Below are 22,761 nucleotides of genomic sequence, written 5' to 3'. Positions count from 1 at the left end.
GTAAATAGTAATTATCACTAGCATGCATTTATATTTGACATTGATTCATAGTCTTAGCATGAATTTTGCATGCCACATGGAGCATTCCAACAGGGCAAGGTATTGATCCAAAAAAGTTCCAGCAGTGGTCTGTGTTCTTTGTGGCTGGGATTTCACAGCAGAGGTTTATATCAGAAGTTGTATTTTAAGAATTGTTGCCATGTTGTTGGTGACTAGATCAGAGAGGCCAATGACTAAATTGTTGTGAAAACTGATCTTCATCTTGTTTTCAGCATAAATTTGCCAAATCTAATGGAAGATTTTATGATAAGTAATTTTTTTGAATATGCCTAGCAGAAATAGGGAATGTGTACACAGTTCTTGTAACGTTTTATTTAAAAATAGCTGTTCTATAAGGGATTTAGTGAACTCTAAGGGTTGAGGTATTTGCATATTTTTTTGGCTGTGACAGATATTTCTAGCTTGATGTTATGACCTGGAAATGTTACTTTCCATTAAAGATTTTGAAATGGTATGAAATATGTTTGGATCAGATTTTCTTTTATGCAAAGATCAAACCTGCCCATAAATTTTCATGTTAATTGATGGATGTTCACATTAGAAACAGCTGCTTGTAGACCTTACCTAGAGGTTATGTTTGGTTTGTTTCTTTTGGTTTTTTTAAGCATAAAAGATCCAACTTTGTTGCTGCATTTATGGTAATAAATAAATGGATTCAGCTTAGACAAGTGCTCTTGGTCACTTACTGCTTTTAGAATCATCCTCTTGGGAATAGACACAGTGAAGCAAAACCAATGATACAAGGGAATCCAAAAAGTGCAAACTCAGCAAAGTGTTGTTAATAGGTATTTTTGCGTATAACTGTGAAAAAACTTTTTAACCTGTATAATGAATAAAATTAAATTTTTTAGCACTTTTGGAATAATTGAAATTTCATGTTATGACTGACTGGAAGACTGTCAAGTGCAGAGGTTATGATCCGACATGAGCTGCTAGGCTGCTGCGTACAATAAAAATAGTTACAGTCTGCAGAGTATTCCTGTGTCTTTTAGAATGCCAAGATTAAGGCGACTTCAATTCAGTGTTCTCTAAACTTGATTGTAATATTCTTTCACCATGACTAATTATGTCATTTTAAGAAAGTGTTGACATGATTTTTGTAGGGGAAAATCACACCTCACAAAGCTTGAGAGCCAGTGAACACGTACCAGGCTGATGTAGAATATTGAAAACAGTGAAGAGGGTTCTTCACAAAAGGTCATTAAAGAAGAGACACATCTGTGAAATTCAAGGGAATGCCCTTGTATGAATATTAATAACTGCCTGAAAGATAGAAAACAAATGTTAAGAACAAGTAGGCAAGTTTCAAAATTAAAGGAAATAACATGTCATTCTTTTGAAATTTGTCATGAAGCTTAAGCTCTTTCTCCTGAAGAGATAAAAAAAAGATAGAAAAGCAACTGAGACAGCAAAGTTTGCTGACAACACCATGCTACTAAGGGTAGTAAAGGTGAGAGCTGGACAGCAAAGAGTCACAGGACTTCATGTTTCTGTTAAATGTGTTAGCCTGGCATAAATAACATGGAATTTGGTGTGGACTGAATAAAGTGAAATAAAGTGATATTGTGTGTTTGGACCAATCCTAGCTTTAGTGGTATAACTATGGGCTTCAAGGTAGCTTCCTACAGTCAAACATCAGAGAAAAATACAAGCTCAGTAGCAGTCAAGAATAGAAAAATAATAAAAAAACCCCCCAAAGGTTCAGAATTACTGGAAAAGGTAAGAACAACAAAATATCATTATGAACACTATGGGAGTTATATTCTTTCTGCAATTTACATGCTGCACACAGGTCAGACCCTATTTCAAAATGAGAAAACTACAGGAAAGGATGGTTAAGAAGGCTGAGCAAAGGAGGTGGAACTGGTACATGAGAAACAGTGGAATAAGCAAAACAGTTCTACTCTGCAGAAGAGAAAGAAATATGAACGGATTGTGGAAAGTGAACAGGAAGTGATTCATACTCTTTCACTGCAAATATCTAAACTACTTTGACTGAAACTACCAGGTTTAAACCAGACATGCTTTATAGCATGCGCTCCTGTTTTGGAATTCTTTGTTCCAGGACTCGGTGATTTACCAAAAGCTTACAGTGGCAAAAAGATTTCGGAAGTTAAGACAAATCCATTAACTCCTATAAAATGGACATATTCTGCATCTTCTCCTAGGAGATCTCTGAACATGAAACCTTTGAAACCTGGAGTATTCTGGGGAGGTACTGCTGTATCTTGCACTCCTGTACTCAGTCATCTGCTGTTGGTCATTGCTGGTGAGAGGCTCACTACTGTCATGGGCCTCTCTGGTGTGCTCCTGCTTGTTTCTTCTCAGACAGGAGCTCCTGAGTCTCTTTGGACAGTGACTTGAGTCTGAGCCTAGGAAGTCAAGGCTCCTGGTTGATCAAAAATGTAAAAGTTGGAGGAGCAGCCAACATATTCCACTTTTCATGATGTTCGTGTGTTGGCTTCTTTCTGTTTTTCTGCCATAGACTGCTTGGATATTTTGGCAAAAATTATTTAAATCTTTTTTCACCTAAACTATCTGCTCTTTTTAATGTGGTAGAAATGGAGTTGCTTAAGGTTGCTTTATTCATGTGTAATTATTGAGTGTTTGGAAGTCCTTGTGTCTGAGCTATTACTTGAGTAATGAAATGTGGTTTTAATACCTAACCCTGACAAAATTTCATAGCTTTAATTATTCTGAGTTCTTAAACAATAATCTTGTGTTGTATATAAATACAAATATGCAATGAAATTTGTATATAAATACAAATATAATAGCACGAGGTATTACACTCCCTAAATGTTGAAGTATCCAGGGTGGAAGGCTGCTTAGACTAATCACTGTCAAGTCAATAATCAGTCTAGTCATACAACAAAATTTGCATTCTTTTGGTGGTTGTCAAATTCAAGAAGTTTAGGGAGTACAGTCCAAAGAATGCCTTTTTTTCAGCTGCAGAGGAGATCCAGCATTTGCAGGGCAATGAGATACTTGTGATGTTAACAATCTAAATGATTTTTATTGATAATGACAGATGGTTCTTAGATAATGTGCTCAGAGTCATCTGTAATATGTTCAGAATAAGTCCTCTGGAAGGTTGTACATCTGCCTTGAGATTTTTTTTTCTGAAATATTTAAATCAAGGTCATTGTTTATACTTGATTTTAAATAGCTTTTAGCTGGTAGTCTGCATTTCTGTACGTTTAGAGATTAAACTGTTTGTAACTTCAAAAGCTGCAAATGGAAAAGTGTAATAGGTATCAGGTGTTAGAAAAGGCAATTATGCATTAGCTGTTTTACTCAATTTCTAAAACTGTCTAAAACTATCCATTGGAAATACTTTGTACCTAGACTTATCTCTGAAGCATGATGAATTTTTAAATCTGTAGGGGATATGCATTTTTTCTCTAATGAATTGCATTTTTAAGCCTATTTTGTTTCATTTAAAAGAGCTTCATTTTGAAGAAACTTTTATTGGTGAAAAATCACAAGACAAAGTACAGATTTTTATACACATCCAGATAATTCTTCTACAATTCCTTAAAAGTATTTTCAAAAGTAGCTAATTCTTATTTTCAGTTCCAAGTGCACTTTTAAACTTAAAAGCTTCCCTCTAAGTAGTTGGCATTGTCTCTTTTCTGGAACCTTACTGATTTGGTGGACCAGATGGTCTGTGGTTTCTGTAGCTGTTTACAAGGTGTTCTACAAACCTCCTGTAGCACACTCTGCTCTTTTATCAGTCAAGGATAGAGGAGAAACAAAAGTAGTAGTAGGAGAATATTTTTCCTTTGTCATTTGTTATAGCTTAGAGGTTTATTTATTGCAAAAATATTAAATACCATGTTGTTTTAGGTTAAATAGCAATAAAATAGGTATTTTATCATGTTATTCTTTATGTAAGAAATTGTTTCAGTTCACTATACTTGAGCAGAACACTGTATTTTTCTGAAGAGTAAACTTCAGTTTTGAAATGACCAGCAAAGAATATGAAAAAACTTGCTACATTTTTAAAGCACTATAATTAGATCTTGTAAATTATATAGGTATCAGCAATTAAATTCACCTCCATTTGTCAGATTATGTAGTTGAATTTCATAATTATTATTTTCAGATTTTATTTTAATGAGATTTTACATAGCATTATTTCACAGTCATAACATTGATAATTTAATATCATTATTTTTTCAGTCTTAGTGGTATAGAAAATAAAATCTGAGATTAACTTGATAATATGAGCAAACTTAGTGATGTCTTTTAATGCCCTCATCACAAAATTTTCTCAACTCTTATGTGAAATTATAAAATACTAATTTCCAAGGGGAGTTTTATAAAGGGATGGAATCTGCTGACTCTCACCAGAACAGAAAGCTGCAGATCTGAATACAAAACTGGGCTGTACATGTTTCATCTCATGAGTATGTTTTCTTCCTATAGTGAAAACATCTAATTCAGTTCAGTATAATACAAGGTATTTCTATTTTTACAATGCTTAATAATTTCCTATATCAAAATTTATACTTCAAAAGCTACTGCTAGTAGAGGAGTTGACTTAATAATGGAGATGAAACACATGTTCACACCACAGTGTTGAGCTGGACAGTACAGTATTTCATACCAGATATAAGCTAATGGATAACACCAGAAATGGAAAACACATCAGTAAAGAATGGATTTAAATATGAGAAATGGAAGCTGCCTCATCTCTGTCCCTGTTACAGATAATAGCAATGAATAGGTTTGGCATGGATTAAATGCAAGCATGTTTGTGATACAAAGAGAGACAGATGTGGCTGACATTTGCAGTTAGAAGTAAATGTCATAAAATACACTTGGGGCATATGGTGATCAAAAGTATTATTATTTGTGTATTGAAAGGATGATCTATTTTTATTTTTTCTAGTCTGAACCAGAGGGTTTTTCTCACTTCCACTTGTACGTCTGTGCTGCCTTCCTTGTCAGGTGGAGGAAAGAGATCCTGGAGGAGAAAGATTTTCAAGTAAGTGAAAAGGATATTTTTCAAGCACAGGGTGCCATTTCTTAGATTTACCTTCCTAACATTACTCTGGGGATGAATTTAGGACAAAACAGGAGCAGCAAGACTGACGATATCTTACTGTTAGAGTTGTATCAAAACTGTTCGACCTGAAGTGATGGACTACAAGCAGTAGGAGATGTCTTTTCTTTGTCCACTCTGGAAAAATAATGGTGTTTTAACTGAGGCAGACTTTGAAAAGATGATTTCTGGGGATGTTGTAACCTTGGTATTTCACAGAGATTGTTGAAAAGGTAAAGTTTGTTAATCTTAAATACGTCACTGAAGAATTTATTTGTAATTTCTCATCGGTATAATATAACATTCTCTAACAAGGTCATGTTCATTTTTTCAAAAAAGCTGGACAATAGTCTTTTAAAAAAGGAGCCTATCTTTCATTAGGAATTAAAAGGACTTCAGGCCTCTATGTTTCAAAACCTTTTCAGCAAAAAGCATATCAGGACGTTGTTTGTAAGAAGATGTGAATATGGTAGATAGGCAGATCATTTGCATACATCCATAGAAGTCCAATTATTTTTGTGAACTGGTGACAGTTCACTTTCATAGAAATATTTATATTGAATTTTACCCTATGATACACATTGAATGCCTAAAAGGCTTTAAAGTCTTGTTTGAAGGCTGAATGTGAATAGCCTGTGCTGCAAAGCCCCCACCATTGCCTACCCAGGGGAAATGGCCCATTACCAGCTTATTTTCTCTCCAGCTGACTGAACTCTGTGGCCCTCTACAAATGAATCATTGTGCAAATTTGTGTATCACTTCAATCTATTTTATTTTCATGAAAGGATTTATTCAGAGCTGTCGTGGCCTGTCTTTGAAATGAATAAATCCCTAAGGGCACAACATAACAGCTTTAATTTCTACTACCTGCTAATGCTGTCAGATTTTCTCAATTTATGGTACTTTGTCAAAATCATCTCTAATGTTGGTAACCATACCTCTCGATTACAATTGTTCACTGTTAATCCTCCCTATTAAATTGCTAATGTTGATTTCCCACACCAAAGGCCATAATTTTCCTCTCTCTACCAAATCTATTGCAACTATGCTTCAAGTGAATAATGCCATGGTATAGTACCATGAAGACTTGTTTTGTTCTCCTTACACATATTCAGATTTGTTTACTTATTTAATAGCTAAGGCATTTCTGTATGGTTTAATTTCTTTATAGGCCATGTGAACTAGAAAATAAAGTACAGAAATCAGGAATACACTGGAATGCATTTATCACACTGCTTTGGATTGCTTACAACATGGAAATGCAATTGGTAATTTTGAGGGTCTGTAGATCCATGCTAGTTTTATCACCATCATATGTTATCACTAAAAGCCTTGGCCTTCTTTATTGTACAACATGACCTTTTAAAATGGCTGAACTAAAGTGTTATCAATTCTCTAAATGATACTTCTGTCCCACCGGCAAGAATATCCATTATTCTTCTGCTTTGTTAATAATAGCTGTAGATCAGTGCCTAGTCTTCAAAGTAATAAGCACTTAAACTACATTGGAAAATTGGGGAGTTCAGTATGTGCTGTCTGGAGCACTCTGAGTGCATTGAATTCACATTATTGAGAAGTCACAGCTATAGCACATTCTGTACAGAAGATTTTTGTTCTGTAAACTGTATCAAGAACCACATGCATTCAGTCATTTCTCTTGCACATAGCGTGGTCTGTGTCTGTTTTCCTGCATATGACAGGAGTAAGGGAAGTTTCTCCTAGCTGTCAGCCAGAGGGCCTGGTTCTTTGCTACTGGCTGTGAAAACTCCTGCTCTTCTTTTACGTGTCTGCTTGACCTCTTTCAGTAGAAGTACAGACCTCACAGGAATTTCAAGTTGGAATAATTTTCCAAGAACATCAGATGTGGCACTGTGCATCAGAGGAGACACTGAACAGATTTTGAATGAAAGACCAATTATAAAGGAATTGGTTATGCAATACTTTTGTTCTTATTATTTGGTGAAGTATATTATCAGTAACATTACAGACATGATGATGATAGAAAATACTCTTTGCTCTTGAGATACTTGTTTTCATTCTTTTAAGTATGTCTGAAACCAAGCAATCAGTAAAAGTATGATTTTTATTCTTTCTAATATGAACAGATTAATTGACTTTGACTTAATATTTCCTCATTATAGACACACAATGTGTATGACTGTAGTTTTGGTGACTTCTTTTGTGTATTGTCAGGTAGCAGAGAAATAATTTTGAAATGAAAGAAGTTAGGCTAGACTCACTATAGAGTGATACAATCTGAAAATTGCTTTGTATTTGGTTTATATCTGTAGAATTAAATATTAAGATATTAAGGGAAGTAAGTTTTGATAAGAGAAGGGTGGAAGAAATAAATGTTTCAATTCAGGTCTCCATATGTTCAAATGTTCTTGTGTATATATTATATGTATGGATTGTAGATGTACATGTATATGCCTAAACAGGTGTATGTATAGACTTGGAACACAGGCAGATAAAACTGGTTTTTTTTCATTGTAAGATGATAGTCAAGTAATGATGATAGTTGTCCTCTTTTGAATCATTTGAATAAGTCATTGCTCTCACTGCCATTTATTTGGTTAAGTACAAAATATCAGATGGTTTTATTTTCCTAGGAGTTTAAAGCTACTTAGATTTTGTCCTACTTATTCAGTAATCTTTCTAGTAAGCTACAATCCCATTTTGAAATTTGCTATTTAATGTACCGAGCTGTGTGATGCAATGCTGTGTAATGAGGACAAAAATTAGTCCATTCAGCAATTTTTAAATTCCCCAGAGTCACTTTTTGATACCAGTGAAATTAAACTGACATGTTTTCAGGGAGATGTTTTAAATATTTTATGCCCATGTATAATACAAAGTTTAACATTATGGAAAAGAGGTCTTTTAGTTTTCATTACAGCTTGTTATCTCTCTTGGTTCTCACTTCTAGAGTCCCCTTTATCTAGATAGGTGCCCCACAAACCCAGGTACAGAGGGGAAGTTTGGATGGCTCTGTTGCTCTGTTCATAGTTCAGATCAGCAGTTTATACTTCACATGTGGGGGAGCAGAGGACACAATGGCTGGGCAGTAAATGGCAGAAATTTTAATCCTGCTTTAACTTTTCCCTTGTAACCAGTGTGATGTTTTATGGACTCAAACAGGTCATTCTTGGTTTCTGACGTTTCTGTTCATGATAGGAATATTCTGTGTTAATTTCCTGGTTCCATACTAGTGTCAGACAAAAAAAAAAAAAAAAAAGAAAAAAGCAGTAAGCTTAATATAAATAGAAATACTTTTTAAAAATGTGATACACTGTAACTTTTGAATAAAAATGTGCAATTCATTTAGCTTAAGTATCTAAATGTGCAAGTAATGAAAACCTTTCTACTCATCAGCATGTCTCAGACTTTGGCTTGCTGTTATTAATTTTCCTAACTACAGCCATAAATCCAAAATTCTCCAGAATTCTTGAGACGTGTGGATAGCTGATGCTGTTAAGTGATAAAATATTAATGATTTTGAACATATTTGGAATTAAAATATTAGTAGAAAATATGGCTACTGAGTTGGGATGTACAAGAGATCTGAAAGATTTTTACAGAAACTAGGCTTCAGGGACTAGATTCAACTGTTGAACTAAATATAAGCTAATGGTAATTATAATTAAGTTAGTAATAGTTGAATTCATACTGGCTTATCTGTTAGATTTGTACTTTAAGGTAGTTATCACTTTGTTGACATAGCTGAGCTACAAAAATATATTCAGTATGTTGTAGTAAGGAATCTCTCTTGCAGATCTTTTCTTATTCATGATTTTAAGGTATAGGCTTTTCTGTCTGTCTGACATTTTCACCCACGCTGTCACCAACTCAGTCTTTATTACTGCATTGTCCTTTTCTTTGTCATTGACAAATGCATTTTTGCTCCAATTATATTCACCCAGACTGCAAAGAAGCTGTAAGGATAATTTTTCAGTCCATCATTTTTTCTTGCTTTCTTGCTCTGCATCTCCCTTAGCTCCCTCTTTTTTAGAGCACCGAGGAGAACTTAGGCACTTTCTCTTTTGAGGCCTTTAATGGACTAATACTGACACCTTCATGGCACCTGAGATTCAGCAGTGAGATGCTGACTGCAGTCTATCAGCCCGTGATGACAGCTCCATCACCCACCTGCACTCACAGAAAGAGCAGTGCTGTCTCCCACTTTGCCACCTTACTTAAATGGAGCACCTAATGCAGATATTCAGCTACTTTGCTCTAAGCCATGCTAAGTTCTGGTTTTCTGCTATGCCCAGAATAGATTTGACAGGTTGGGTTGAGTCTGTTAGTAGCACTTAGAGTCACATTGATGAGTTTTGTGTTGTTTCTTTTTATTTTTCTGTGAATTTACTGTTTCTTGCTTTGCGCTTGAGCCTTAAAATCTTCAGAATAGTGACTGTGCTTTATTCTTGTTTATATCATATTTTAAGTAATGATTATTCAATTATTATTTTGGATATAGGAAGTAAATTTTATTGACTTGCTTTTCAAAATGAATGCACACACAATTGTATGTCTTATTAGAAATTCGATAAATGCTGAATAACAAGATACATACAAGACAAATTAATGTCTGCTGCCTATATAAGTAATGGGCTTTATTTTAAAAAGTTTTATATTAATATCTTTCCTAGAAATTATCTACTTTAGAAACATGTCAGATATCAGAAATGTAATTTTGTACTATCTTTTTACACTTAACCACAGTAATATAGACTTCATTAGTCTTTTGTGATCTTTACATAGTTAATGATGCAAATTTTTAGATTTTACTTTTTCTGCCTGAAAGTATAGGAGTGCTTACTTCATATCATATGAGGTGTAGCTAATAAATCTATTTTGATTTAGCTTCCTGGTATTTATTGTGCTAAAAAATTAATTTCCATTGCTCCTGCAGTAAAAAGAAATATTTTTCAATTAAAGAAAAAAAAAATTCTATTTCTGAAAGGATTAGTTTTTTGAACAGAGGAATGTTTGCCCTCCTTCTCTCTAAGCTCTATGATTAGATGATTTTGTGCCCTCATTCTTTTGGGTATGAAAGCTAATAGGGTCTTTTCGGTGGATGTTCCAAATCTTGTAAAGAACTAAAAATTGTGAACATGAAAATCTTCCTAACTGCAAAGAGCCTGACTACTACCACTGCTGTGATTTAATTCCCTGCTGAGAGCACTTTTGGAAGACGTTCAGTATATTGTACTGTGTTGCAAGAATCTGGACGCTCTGCTGCTTTAGACTTCGAAAGCCATAGCTGGCAACCGAACGCGAGATCACTTCTGAATCTCTGTTACTGATGGCAGACAGCTGGGATTCAACACTCTGGGATCATTCATGTTCAAAAGAGCCAATTTGCAATAATAACATTGCTGGCTTCATTTTTGCACGCAGGGCTTAATGAACAGAGAATGATGTGAGTGGTAATAGTGTAACTGCTCTGTTATCGACCCTACTCAACTTTGTCAAAAGCTTCTGCATATTTTGATTGTCATGGAGATCTTGACTTGGCCTCCACATGTGAGGGTATTGCAAATTAAACAGAATGGTGCAAAGATGTTTTAACATTCAGTCAGAAGGACAGGTTTTGTCCCACAGAAATTATTATTGCAAAATTTTAATATTGAACTGAACTGTAACAGATAGACCGTAGGTCATCCTTCTTTTAATACTTATCTAGTACTAGGAGGAGAACTTGCCCTCTGTCTGGAAAGCTACTGGAAAATTCTGACCAGTTTAAATGGTACACTAAAAATGGCTTAAGAAGCATGAAAAAGAAAAAAAGTAACTTTAACCTTACTTATCTTTTGCTATATGGCTTTCCATTTTCTTTTGATTATAATGTAGGCCTATTTTTCCTAAGTTATACATTGTTTTTCCTCTAAGTTTGGCTTCAAATGTGCAAAGCAGTTTAAAAAACAAACAAACAAACCAATTCCAGTGTTGATTTATATCTTATATACCTAGGAATGTATGTATTTTCACTCCTAAATTTACCTCTTTTTCTTTGTTTTGCTTGAGTTTCTGGGCCAAGAGCCTATAGGAATAATATATTATCATGCCTGGCATGTTAAAAGTAATATTTAATATACTACCAGTAATACAGGTAAATTTTGTAATATCTGAATTTGAAATCTGCCCCTGTTTCTGTTGCCCTTTTTCCATCTAGCTCTCTCCCAGAAGTCCTCCTTTCTTCTCAAGATATTTGGAACAGTGGCACATAGTAAAATTACTAGCTATAGTACAATGATTTTGAATTACAAGTAGCTTAAATATATGTGTTTGCTACTGAAACTCAGAAGTTATTCTGTGATATGATGTATTCTAATAAATCACAGCAGTCAGTGAGACTAAGCCCTGCTCTCCAAAGCTCTTGAGGAAAAACAGGAGTCCTTGAATACCTAATCCCTGCAGCCATGACTTATCTTGGGAAATCTGTCCAGTTGTTTTTTTGGTGGTTTTTTTTTTTTTTTTTCCACTGAAATAGGTTGGTCAAAACAGGAAGAAATTTTCAAAATCCCTGCTGAAGGAGACCAGTTCCACAGGGCCAGCAGACTCTGTTGGTAGAAATTTTATTTGGGATGCAGCATGAATAGTGGAAAACTGAAACCATGCTTATAAGGAACAGGACAAGGATCTTCAGCATTTGATATTAAGTAGAATAATATTTTAAAAATTTTTAAAGGTCTTAATACTTTATAAATATTTCTACAGTTAGAGTAACAAAAATTACTAAATCTTTATTTTGAGATTACTCAACAAGGGTTGAGATTTAGTAACTTAATTTTTAGCCTCACCTGTTTTAAGTGTAATTCCAAGGCACATGGCTTTTATGAAGTCACTTATTTCTCAGGAGTTTAAAAAAATCTGAAAATCAAGGTACTGGGAGATAGCAACTGCTTCCTTCTCTAGCCCACCAGTTGAGAGCATCTGAAAGGGAATGAGGTACCTCACTGTGAAAGCTGCAGTGGCTCTTTCTAGAGGAAATGTGTAAGATGTAAGAAGAGTACAGAGAATTGTTTTGAAGTGATGGCCAGCTACTTTTTCTTGAAAGTAGATGGGGAGCATGCTTAAAGAGCCAAGGTCTTAAGAATGTATGTCTCTTGCCAGAGCAGTTTGGAGATATATTTTGACTCATTGCACGCAAGTGTCAGTTTGTAATACTTTCACATTTGCCGACTATTAAAAAAAAAAAAAAAAACCAAACCAAAAGGGATATAATAATTTATAGTCCTGAATAGTCTGTATTTTCTTCTATGTAAAGGTTCACGCCATTTGAAAAATTGCATTTCATCAGGTTTTGTTCTACACTTAGTTTCAAATTAAGTTGTTATTTGAATAGTTTGCTTTTCTGATAGTCAGGGGATGCAATTTTAGATAATGCATCAAATTAAAAAGTTCAGATGTAAGCACTGAAAGTGCAGATTTGTGCTTGGATTTCGTGTGTGACATACTGCAATTCATTAACTTTTAACCCTTCTTTCATACAGAGCAAAATCTTTAACAACAGATGTAGTGTATTTGAGAGCTCAGTTCATTATATCGTATATTAGTATGAGTTCTTACTCTAGTGTTTGTCTGTGTTCTTCAAAAAAACTCTAAGCAACTATATGACAAAGTCAGCAGTTATTTCTATTTTATAAATCAATTATGTGTGATATTAGGTAATGTCTTCCTTATTTTTCAAATATTAATTTGTTAAGTAACAAAGATGCTAACCAGCTGCATAGTTCAGTACAAATATTATATGAAGATATGATTCGTGTTTCAGAGACCAGTTAGATTGAAAATGTGTTACAAAATGTACTTTGGCTTAAGGTTTAGTGAAATAAAGTGAATCCTCTAACTCAGATCTAAATTAGAAGTAAAGTCACTTTTAAATTACATTTGTAGTCTGTGGAAAGACATGTATCAGTTAGTCACTTCTGATCTCACCCTATCCTGTGCAAATATTTATGTCACTGTATTATTTATGAAGGAATATGGCATTGACAGAAATTAGAATTCATCTGTCAAATCCTACATTTAATGGTCTGAATATTAAATACTCTGTGAAGATTTGCTTGAGGATGTGAATGTCTCTTTGCAAGCCCAAATGTTATTTTCTGTACTGATTTTTACCAGAGGTGTTGCCAGTAAAGAAGAGGGATGGAAGATCCAGTAGAGACTGCTCGATAGAGGGAAAGACTATTGAACATAATTGCTTTAAAACTTGCTGTTGTGTGGAGAAAAACTTAGGACATAGTGTTTATACAACTCATATTGCTTGGAAGATCCCCTTACATTCTGTATATTTTCATGGAAGAAGTATCTGTTTCTTTAGCAGGCATTCCTTCTTCAGACAGAATTACCTGACTCTTAGAGACGCCTGAGCCCTTGCCTTTGTGTGCACCTCTATTCTTATTATTTGAATTTAAGGATTTTAGTGTTACGGATTTGAATATGATTTGGGCTTTTTTTGTGGGAAATGCATTCTTGTGATTATAATAGGAAAATAACTTTACTTCTTGTTTAGTAATGGATCCTACTTTTTACTGTCACTGAGTGAGCTCTAGAATGAATTTTTACTTTATTTTATAGTTATTCTGTAAAATCACACTATATTTTCTGTATATTCTTGCCAATAATTGTTTTAATGTATTTTATTGATTGGGTTTAAACCTTTCCATTACTACCCATTTTGCATAGTGACTGATTTGCACAGCAACCTAAAAAAGAATATTACCAACATATCACTTGGTCCCTGACTATCTGCCAGTCTCTTCAGAATCAGAGTTTCTTGAAGAAGGAAATGTAAAGGATTAAAACAAATAGGAGACATGGAGATTTTCCTGGATGTAGAACTTCAGAGATCATTGCAGTAACAATGGCATAGTAATAATTTCTGTCGTGGACTCTGGGTACCATAAAAGCTCTAGGATCTCAGTTCTTTAATCTTGTGAAGCTGAATACATAGTGTCTTCAAAGCTCTGCAGTTTACCAAAATCTTTATTTCATTTTGCTCCCTGAAAATTGCGTGTTTTGAATGTGATTAGACTGATCCCATTAACCTTATAATGTAATTGGTCAGCTTTTCCTGTTTTCCTCAGGAATTAATTCTCAATTTTTAATGGAAATTGCTTAGTGAAATTTGTGCTAGATTAAATGCTTTTTTCTTTATTGTTTTGTTAATGATGTTTTTGATTGTAGGATAATGTTAATATGGCTTTATGTCTCTTATGAGATTGTTTTTCTTGAAGGTTGTCCTTGCAGAATTAACTGCCACCTAATAAAAAGGCCCAGATGTAGCAACAAGAATGAACAGCAAATGCAGCTTTTAGAGTGAATGAGACTGGTCTGGACAGAATGTAGTGCAATCATTGCTATTTTAAGGGAGGTTTTTTTATGAACAGTGTTACAGAAGCCAGTGTTTGGATTCAGATATTCTGATGAGGTCATAAAGCATTCATGCATAAGATATGTAAGGATGGATAACAACTTTTTCCTGAGCTGAAGAGCAGCACTTGGAGTTTCACACTTGCTTGCCTGCATTAAAATACATGAAGAAAATAAGTATCAGATGAAATTAATACCAGTGATTAAGAACCATTACAAGTTTCAGATATAGTCACGCAGAACCATATTTCAGTGATTATAGAATTATACAGCCATGTTTTTCCAAATGAAAGATTTAGCTGTTCATTACATGAGAACAGCTTATTTACATTGAGACTTTAACAAGAGTTTTTATTTTTCTTTGATCCAAAGAGTTCTTTAGCTTTGTGTGTTCTTTGTATCTTCAGGAATAGTGTGGTTTGGATTTTCTACTGTGGATTTTACTGTGCAAGTACTTAAACGGTACTTGGACATTGCAAGATCAGAAAATGATTTTACAATGCTGTGTATAATGTGGATTGTAAATTTTATTTTTGTTTGTTTGTTTGTTTGTTTTTTTAACAGGCCTGTAATGTAGTCTTACAACTGATGACACCCATATGGTTTTTATGTTTCTTCACATTATCAGAGTATTGCACAGGGTGAGGATAGGTTTTTTTAGGAAAAAACCCAAACAAATAAACTGTCCAAAACCTTAGTACCATTTTTTTTTCTGTGATACAGGGGAACCACAGTTTTGTTATATTTAACTGCAGAAGATAGAGGTTGAAAAGCTGTTCAGAAGGACACTTATCATTAATTCTTCTAATGTGCAAAGAGCACAGTGAATTCAAATTTATGAAAATGTAATGTTATCCTAGAATTCATAAATCTGTAGGTTAAAATGAAGTTGGAAGGAAACTTTTTTTCTCCTCCAACTCTTTAAAAGACTATTATATATGAAGAGGGAAAATATCTGTTTAGGGGCAGAGGACTCTTGACAGTTTATAACAGATCTGGCCTTTTTTCAGTAAGCTTATATAAATAACTTTTTCTAAATCTTTATGGCTTTGGCACAATTTTCTAATAACCTTTAGGTTAAGCGATTGTGATTACATCTAAAAATCACATTGTGCATGTCATAATTGAAACAGGACTCTATTTTACTTATTCAAGAAAAAAAGAATATTGTTACAAGTATTCACACAGAATGAATGGGCAATGAATATTGCTGGGCTAATAACCCTTTGGGAAGGATGCAAGAATACAGATTGATTTTTGTTCTCTTCTCCATAAAGTAGTTTCTTGATAACCCTCTAGGTCTTTGGATGGCTTTAAGTGAACCAGAATAATAATTTGATTTTGGCTTCAGTTGAGTTATTTGACAAATTGAATTCACCATTTTTAGTAAATGCTGCTGTTGAAGAGTTAAATTGATCACAGAGCTAAAAAAAAAGGCATAGGATTTTGAATATTTTGAGTGGGCTCTCAGGGATCCAGAGGCACGTTGCTGCTACATAAATACAATCATACCTCTTTTCAAAGCATATTCACTGGGGCACACTGAGAATCAATAGAATATAAGTTCAGTAAATAGGCTTCAAAACAAAAAGTGTTTTGCAAATATGCAGAGCAATTCAAATATAATTTGCAGAGCATTTTACCAAGATGCAAAGGTTTTAGTCTTTCTGTTTTATATTTATGACTTACATGTATCATTGTTAATACTGCATAAAATCCTGACAGAAAATCATATGGAAAAGCTGAGCTGAGGCTTTTGCATCCATATTCTGGTGTTTTTAAAAAGTGCTGTTTTGTTCTGGACATGCTCTTCTTAGCCAGTCTTGGTACCAAAACCAGAGAAGGCATTCTACCAATAGAAAATAAAATTATCACCAGAAGTTCTCAGTCTGGCAAAGCATCAAAGATATTGGATGTCCCTTTATGTTAAAAAAAACAAGCAAATGAGGAAAGAGGCCCCCACAAGCCCAGCCAAAGCCATCCAAACCAGAAGAATCTGTCTGTGCTACCTGGTAAAAAACCAACTGTTTGAGCTTTTTCATGGGCTCATTTATATACATTCCAGCTATGATTTGTGCATTGGGACAGCACATAATGTGTAACTTTCCATGATGTTTGAATTTTCACCTGATAGAATAGCACACTTCTGGGTACTGGAGGGGATCTTTTTTTCTAAATTTCTTCTAAATTATATTGGTTGTTCTTGTCAGTCCAGATTTCATTTTTGCTACATTAGTCATGCTGTATCTTGAATGGTTTAATCATAATTACTTATTCTTTCTCATACAAAACATTAGGTTAGTCTTAATTGCAGAATTATCATATTTTAACTTCAGTAAAGTTGCCTGTCTTAACAATTTGAGCCTTAGGATAAAAATAGCTACATAATAGTGGATATTTGCTGTAGAAAAGCAATGCCAGACTGTCAAGTGTGTCAACAAATTATACTGAAGCTAATTCAGCTAAAATTGCTGTGGTGAAGATTAACAGAATTCAGAAAGTTGACCAAAACAAAATGATTTATGCTGGAAACATAAAATTGGAAGGTGGATTAACATTTGTTTTATATAATGCCCATTTCTACAATCATAGTGGGGAGAGAATTAGAAACAGAATAAATTTAGATTTTACTTACAGAAAGATGAAAATATCTAAAAGTATTTTAAGTAATTAATTGAATATCATAAAATTAAAAAAAAAATGGAAAATTCAGAGCAGCTGAAGTTCAGGTATTCAGCAAAAGAAACTCAGTACCCAAAATTATACTCCAGAGGAATGATTGAGCTTATTTGAAGATTTGATCAAAGAAATTAAAAATTAAAAGGTGAATTTTTGATTGGAGGTTGCAGGTGGTCAATAGACAGTATTTCTATAGCACTTTCCAAATCTGACTTTTCAGATAAAATCTTGTCAGTAAGCCAGGGCATTTTCTTGCTGTTTGGGTTCTCAGGAATTTTGTTCAGGTTATTTGTTATAGTTGGTGAAGACGCCCTGTAAGAAACCTTAGAAAAATCCAAACCACACTATTGCTGAAGATACAAAGAACACACAGAGCTAAAGAAGGACTCTTTGGATCAAAGAAAAACAAAAACTCTTGTTAAAGCCTCAGTGTAAATAAGCTGTTCTCATGTAATTAAACAGCTAAATCTTTCATTTGGCAAGACACGGCTGTTTGTATAATCATTGAAGTGGGGTTCTGTGTGACTGTGTCTTTAACTGGGAATGGTTCTTAATCACTGGAATTAATTCCACCTGGTATTCAGATTGTGTATTTTAATACAGGTAAGGAGCTGATGTTTCCTCTTGACATGTAGTTCATCATCTGCTCTGGCTCTGGCCACAGTGAAGTCTCCCATCAGGAAGTGGTGTGATAACAGCACAAGTGTGATGTAGGAACAGCATGATTCAACTGCATGAGTCAGCAGTGGACTGTTGGGGCTTTCCAAATCCGTACTGCAATTTTGCTCTCTCAACACAGTGTTAGAAAATAAATGGGGTAGCTTTAGGCTTGGAATGGTTCCAGTCACCATAAGTAGTCTGACTTTGTGCTTTGCTGGGGCTGCAAGGATGCTATTTCATACTTCAGTCCTGTTTCAGTCTTGCTGAGTGTGTTATCATTTCCCTTGTGGCAACATGATCACTCACCAATAAGCAATACACTCTAGGTCATGAATGTGGAACTGCAATGAAATAATTTGCCATTTTATTACCTTTATTTACATTTACTTTTTAGAAAGAAATTACAATTATTTTGGATATTTTTAGCTGTTTGGATAGTTTTGGATATTTATTTTTGCCTTCATGTAGATTTTGAATACTCAGCAGTTTTTGTTAATATATCTACACAGGTATCAGAGCTCTTCCAGTTGATGGGCTTGTTCATTTTACAGTAGGCTAACCAAAGCTTTTCCTAATTTTCAGGAAGACTTTAAATAGTGAAACTCCAACATATCAGAGGATAATATTGTAATGAGTGGTTTTCTAGTGACCACAGTGTGTCCAGCTAACAATAGTAATGAGTTACTAATATTGTCTGCAAAAAGAGCTAGAAGTCAATTTTTCTGTATGGATTTTAATGGAAATCTTGTAACATGTAAGTGCTTCCTTTATGTGCAGCAATTTTTATCTATCTCAGAAGGCACAGTGGGAAGAAAATACTGTGATCAGGAAAATAATAAAGATATAGTTTTGATTACAAGTATTCTATCATCTTTACTTATTATCTCTAATAATTATTATTTGTTCATATTTACTTAGCCAGTTTTCTTACTATCAGTTAAGAAGAACAAATGAAACATTTTTTTCCCCCGGGTCATTCTTAACAGCTTTATTTCTATCTTTAATTCTGAAAAGTGAATCTACATTGATGATGCAAAAGTGCAACATAATAATTTGGTCTACTTTATTCTGTGGTCTGCTTTATTCTGTACACTTAAATAGCATTTAACAGAATCAACAAAAATATAATACAATGTCCTAAATAATTTTTTTTGTTAATCATCTTCCAGTGGAGGCTTCTTTAGTGGGAGTCAGGCTATTCAGCATTTCCATTAACAAAATAGCTGATAATAGAAATCTGCAGATGACACAGGTTCACCATTCTGACAAAGTGGGGAGCACAGAGCAGTTACATAAACGAATCCTGAATCACTTGTTCAGTTGAACTCTTCAGGTGAGCTGCATTTTGATACAGTCAAATGAAAAAAATCTGCAAATAAAGTAAATTAGAATAGGTCATACCTCCTGAGTGTGAGACTGTACCCTGTGACATGTGGCTTCAGACGGGTGGGCGATGCCACCATCTCTCCTAATGAGCTCCCAGAATGATGCTGTGGCACATGGGAGTGACTGGATCCTTGAATTAATGAACCTAAGAGCTTGTTTTGCCTTTTGGTGGTTTTCTGTCTTTGTCAATATTGCATCCAGTTCTCATAGAGAGGGCTCAGAGAGCATAACTGAAGTATTTGACATACTTAATTTGTCAAAAAGAAAACCAAGAGGTGAATTGATTCATATATGAGAAATTTGATATAGAAAAAAAATCCAAGACATTAACTAATAATGAATTTCTATAACTCTTTTCCTGAAATTAAAAAAAAAACAACCACTAACCATATGTTTAGGTTTAGTTCCTGTTATCCACACAGGAGGTCAGACCAGGATAAGTAATGATCTCATCTATGACTCTAGAAACCAGCCCCAAATTTATGCTTGCTCTATACCTGTCAAGTAATACTCCCACTGACATACATGGTTGCTAGCATGTGTAGGTACAAAAAAGCTTCTGAAGCTCTCACAGTTGTTGAAACAGTTAGATAATGAACTGGCCTTAGAAGATAATTTTGAATTGTCAGTCTAAAACATGTATAATGTTTTTGTCTACAAATACCTTTAAACATTTTGGACTCTAGTAATTTTTAGTTATCATTACCAACTGAGAACAAATAGTGTTAGAACCATATTGCAGGGGTGAATATGTCTAAAACTGAGATTCTCCATAAAACCTAGTTGCAGAGGAAAAGCACTATTTTGGTTAAAAAAGGTTCAATAATTGTTGAGTAATCACTGTTTTTTCCTTATTGTTTTTATTTTTTGTCATCGTATCCAATAACGTTATTTAACTCTAGAAGTAAGTTGATTTTGTTCTGCCTCTAAGTTATGTCCTTCCTTGTCCTGGAAGGCAACATGAAGAAAAAAGAAATAGATGCATATTTTCTGTTCAGACCTCTGTGCCTCTAAGGATGCTGGGACTAAACTCCTTAGGGACTGAGCAATGTGGTTTGGAGGCTGGGATGCAGAACTGGGGTCCCCTTCATCTGCACGTGTTGGCAAGAGTTGTGTTTGGTCTGATTCCTGCTGCAGGAAAGGAAAGATGTGATGCTGGGTGTGTGTAATCTGAAGGGATTTCCAGTAAACCTGCTTTATGGCTTCTACTTCAGAGTGCTGCTGTTACTGTCCAAGTTTTAAATCAAATCTTCCACAGAATGAAAATCTGATTTTACTGTCCTGTAAGTTTCAAGAAAAAGCAATTTCTGATTCCTGTATCCTATATTTCTCTCACCAACCAATTTTTTAAAATTTATTTTCAGTAAATACCACAAAGGGATGTCTGCATTTTCCCCATTTCAATATAAAAAGGATTTTTCTTGAACAAAGGAAGAACTCCTGTTCATCCTGAGCAATTTAAGTGACCTGCTAAACTAAATGCACTGGCAGGACTTCCATTTAGTTAGTAATTCACAGCTGTCACTGGAGACATCTCTCTACAAAGAAAACTGTTTTCTTTCCATGTTTATTTGTTCAGCAGAACCTGCTGCATAACAATGTCAATTATTGGCCTTATCAGTGTGTAACCCTGGAGAAGACTAAAATCACAGGAGCCTGTACACTTGACAACCAAACTCAATCAAAACTACTGATAAGAGAACAAAGAGAAACCAGAAGCTTTTGGAGTATGAGCTTAGTAATAGGATGAAGTCACATATGCTTTTCTTTGAGACAAGAAGATGCAGGAGGATTAATTTTCTTTCTTTCAATTTTCTGTTCTCTCCTATGGTTTCCTTAATGCTTGTGCATGTAGATTTTGCTGTCTTACAACAAAATTGTCTCTTCACAACTGCAAGACAGTAAAAATAACAAGAATTGAAATGCGTATTGTTTTTTCATCCTTGTAAACAAATCAGAATTAGATTTTTTCCAGAAATGTCATTATGGCAGATTTACTTTTACTATTGTAGCCTCCTGGTTAGATCTTTCAGCTGCCTTAAAGAGTAAAATCTTTGCACAACTTCTTTGCTCTCTGTAGTGTTTTTTGCATTAGACATCCCTTTACAAATATATGAAGAGCTCTCATTTATCCCATCTTAATTTGTTTTCTTCACAGTAGCATTTGCTTACTGTTAGCTGAATGAATAGCAGTGGCTCCATCCAGTCCTCGGGAGCTAGTTCACTAAGGCTTTGTGTTAATTTTTTTTCCTTGCAATTCTCACACATCTTGCTTAGTTTCAGGCGCTGATCCCCATAGGTCAGCAGGTTAAAAAGGGGCATCTGAATTCCTTAATAGCTGTTGTTCTCTACCACATCCTTTCTTAAATATTGCCACCCCTGAGAAAAGAGGACAGAGCATGGCACAGAACTGCTGTGGCAGTGCCAGCTCGCGGGCAAGCCCATTAAAGCAGCCCGAAATTGCCAGCAGCAATGCACCTCTGAAAGTTGTATTTCATGTAGTTGATGCCTTTATTCTCTTCTGTGAGAAAAGGTCACATCTTCCAAGCTGTGCTATAGTGTCCTTTCTAGGAGATTATTGTGATAAATACAGGAATTGCTCCTCTCATCTGCCTGCTAAAGAAGCAGAGACAGATGAGAGATGCGTTACTGTCGGTGACCAGCCCATCAAACATGTTATACTACACAATGCATCACTGAAATGTTTATCCATTAGAGCTGTTAGAATGGTTATTTGCCAGACCCTGAAACACTTCTTGGTCATGTTTATTTATTTAAACAAAATGACATTTTATTCACACGGTATGGTTTTGTAAAAGAAATAATGTTGTCACAAATCCAGTTATCCAAAGAGAATGAATTTAGGTATAATGCTGCCCTTAAAACTTATTTGGTTTATGTGTGGTTTTGATTCTTTGGATAACCATTTCAGATAGATTTTTCTGGAGGCTTTTCTTTGAATCTTTGAAGGCCACAACGTTCTTCTTAATGTAATTGGAATTTTTATAAAACCAAGTGGGTATAAGAACCTAGCACCTGGGAGAAATACAGCAAAGTATTACTCATATTCAGTTTATGTAATACTAGTTGTCACATGCTCAAATAATTGTTATGAAAACAGTGGTTTTCTCTCCATTTTGATTCTCTCTGACTTTAGTAATATTTCTCCTTACATAGTGGGAAATTAAGGACTTCGACCTGTTTGATCTTTGATGACCATTCTGGAGCTGCTGTGCAACTGATGGTTTTCAGAGTTCCTTGGCCAAATTGCTCTTTGGGTATTGATACCATGACATAGGCCACTGCTTTCAGTGTGCAGATTCCTTTAAAGTTTGAGTGTAAACTTGTTTATTTCCTTATATGTGTGGACCAGGATTACCAAGAGGTAGTCATGGCCTCAGAGTTTTTATGACTTTCATCTTGGAAATCTTAAAAATGAGCAGTCTGAAAAGATTAACCCAGCCCATTGTCACCCACTGTACTGAAAAGACATTCAGCTCTCTCATGTTTGTCTGGAGGCTGTTCTTTTGTAGATAAATAAA

The 22,761-nt window shown here is 34.6% G+C and overlaps 1 protein-coding gene across 1 annotated transcript in view; it reads left to right on the top strand.

Annotated features, from left to right (window-relative positions):
* TBC1D22A (TBC1 domain family member 22A) overlaps window positions 1-22,761 on the top strand; it is a 140,632-nt gene that overhangs the window by 102,843 nt on the left and 15,028 nt on the right. Inside the window, exon 12 of the mRNA XM_058022344.1 lies at window positions 4,958-5,053. Coding sequence (XP_057878327.1) covers window positions 4,958-5,053 — 96 coding nt within the window. The remainder of the gene's footprint in view (window positions 1-4,957; window positions 5,054-22,761) is intronic.

Source organism: Melospiza georgiana, chromosome 4 (genome assembly GCF_028018845.1).
Source record: "Melospiza georgiana isolate bMelGeo1 chromosome 4, bMelGeo1.pri, whole genome shotgun sequence".
Lineage (NCBI taxonomy): Eukaryota > Metazoa > Chordata > Aves > Passeriformes > Passerellidae > Melospiza > Melospiza georgiana.
The sequence above is the reverse complement of the archived record's forward strand: the minus strand, read 5'-3'. Positions and strand labels throughout refer to the sequence as shown.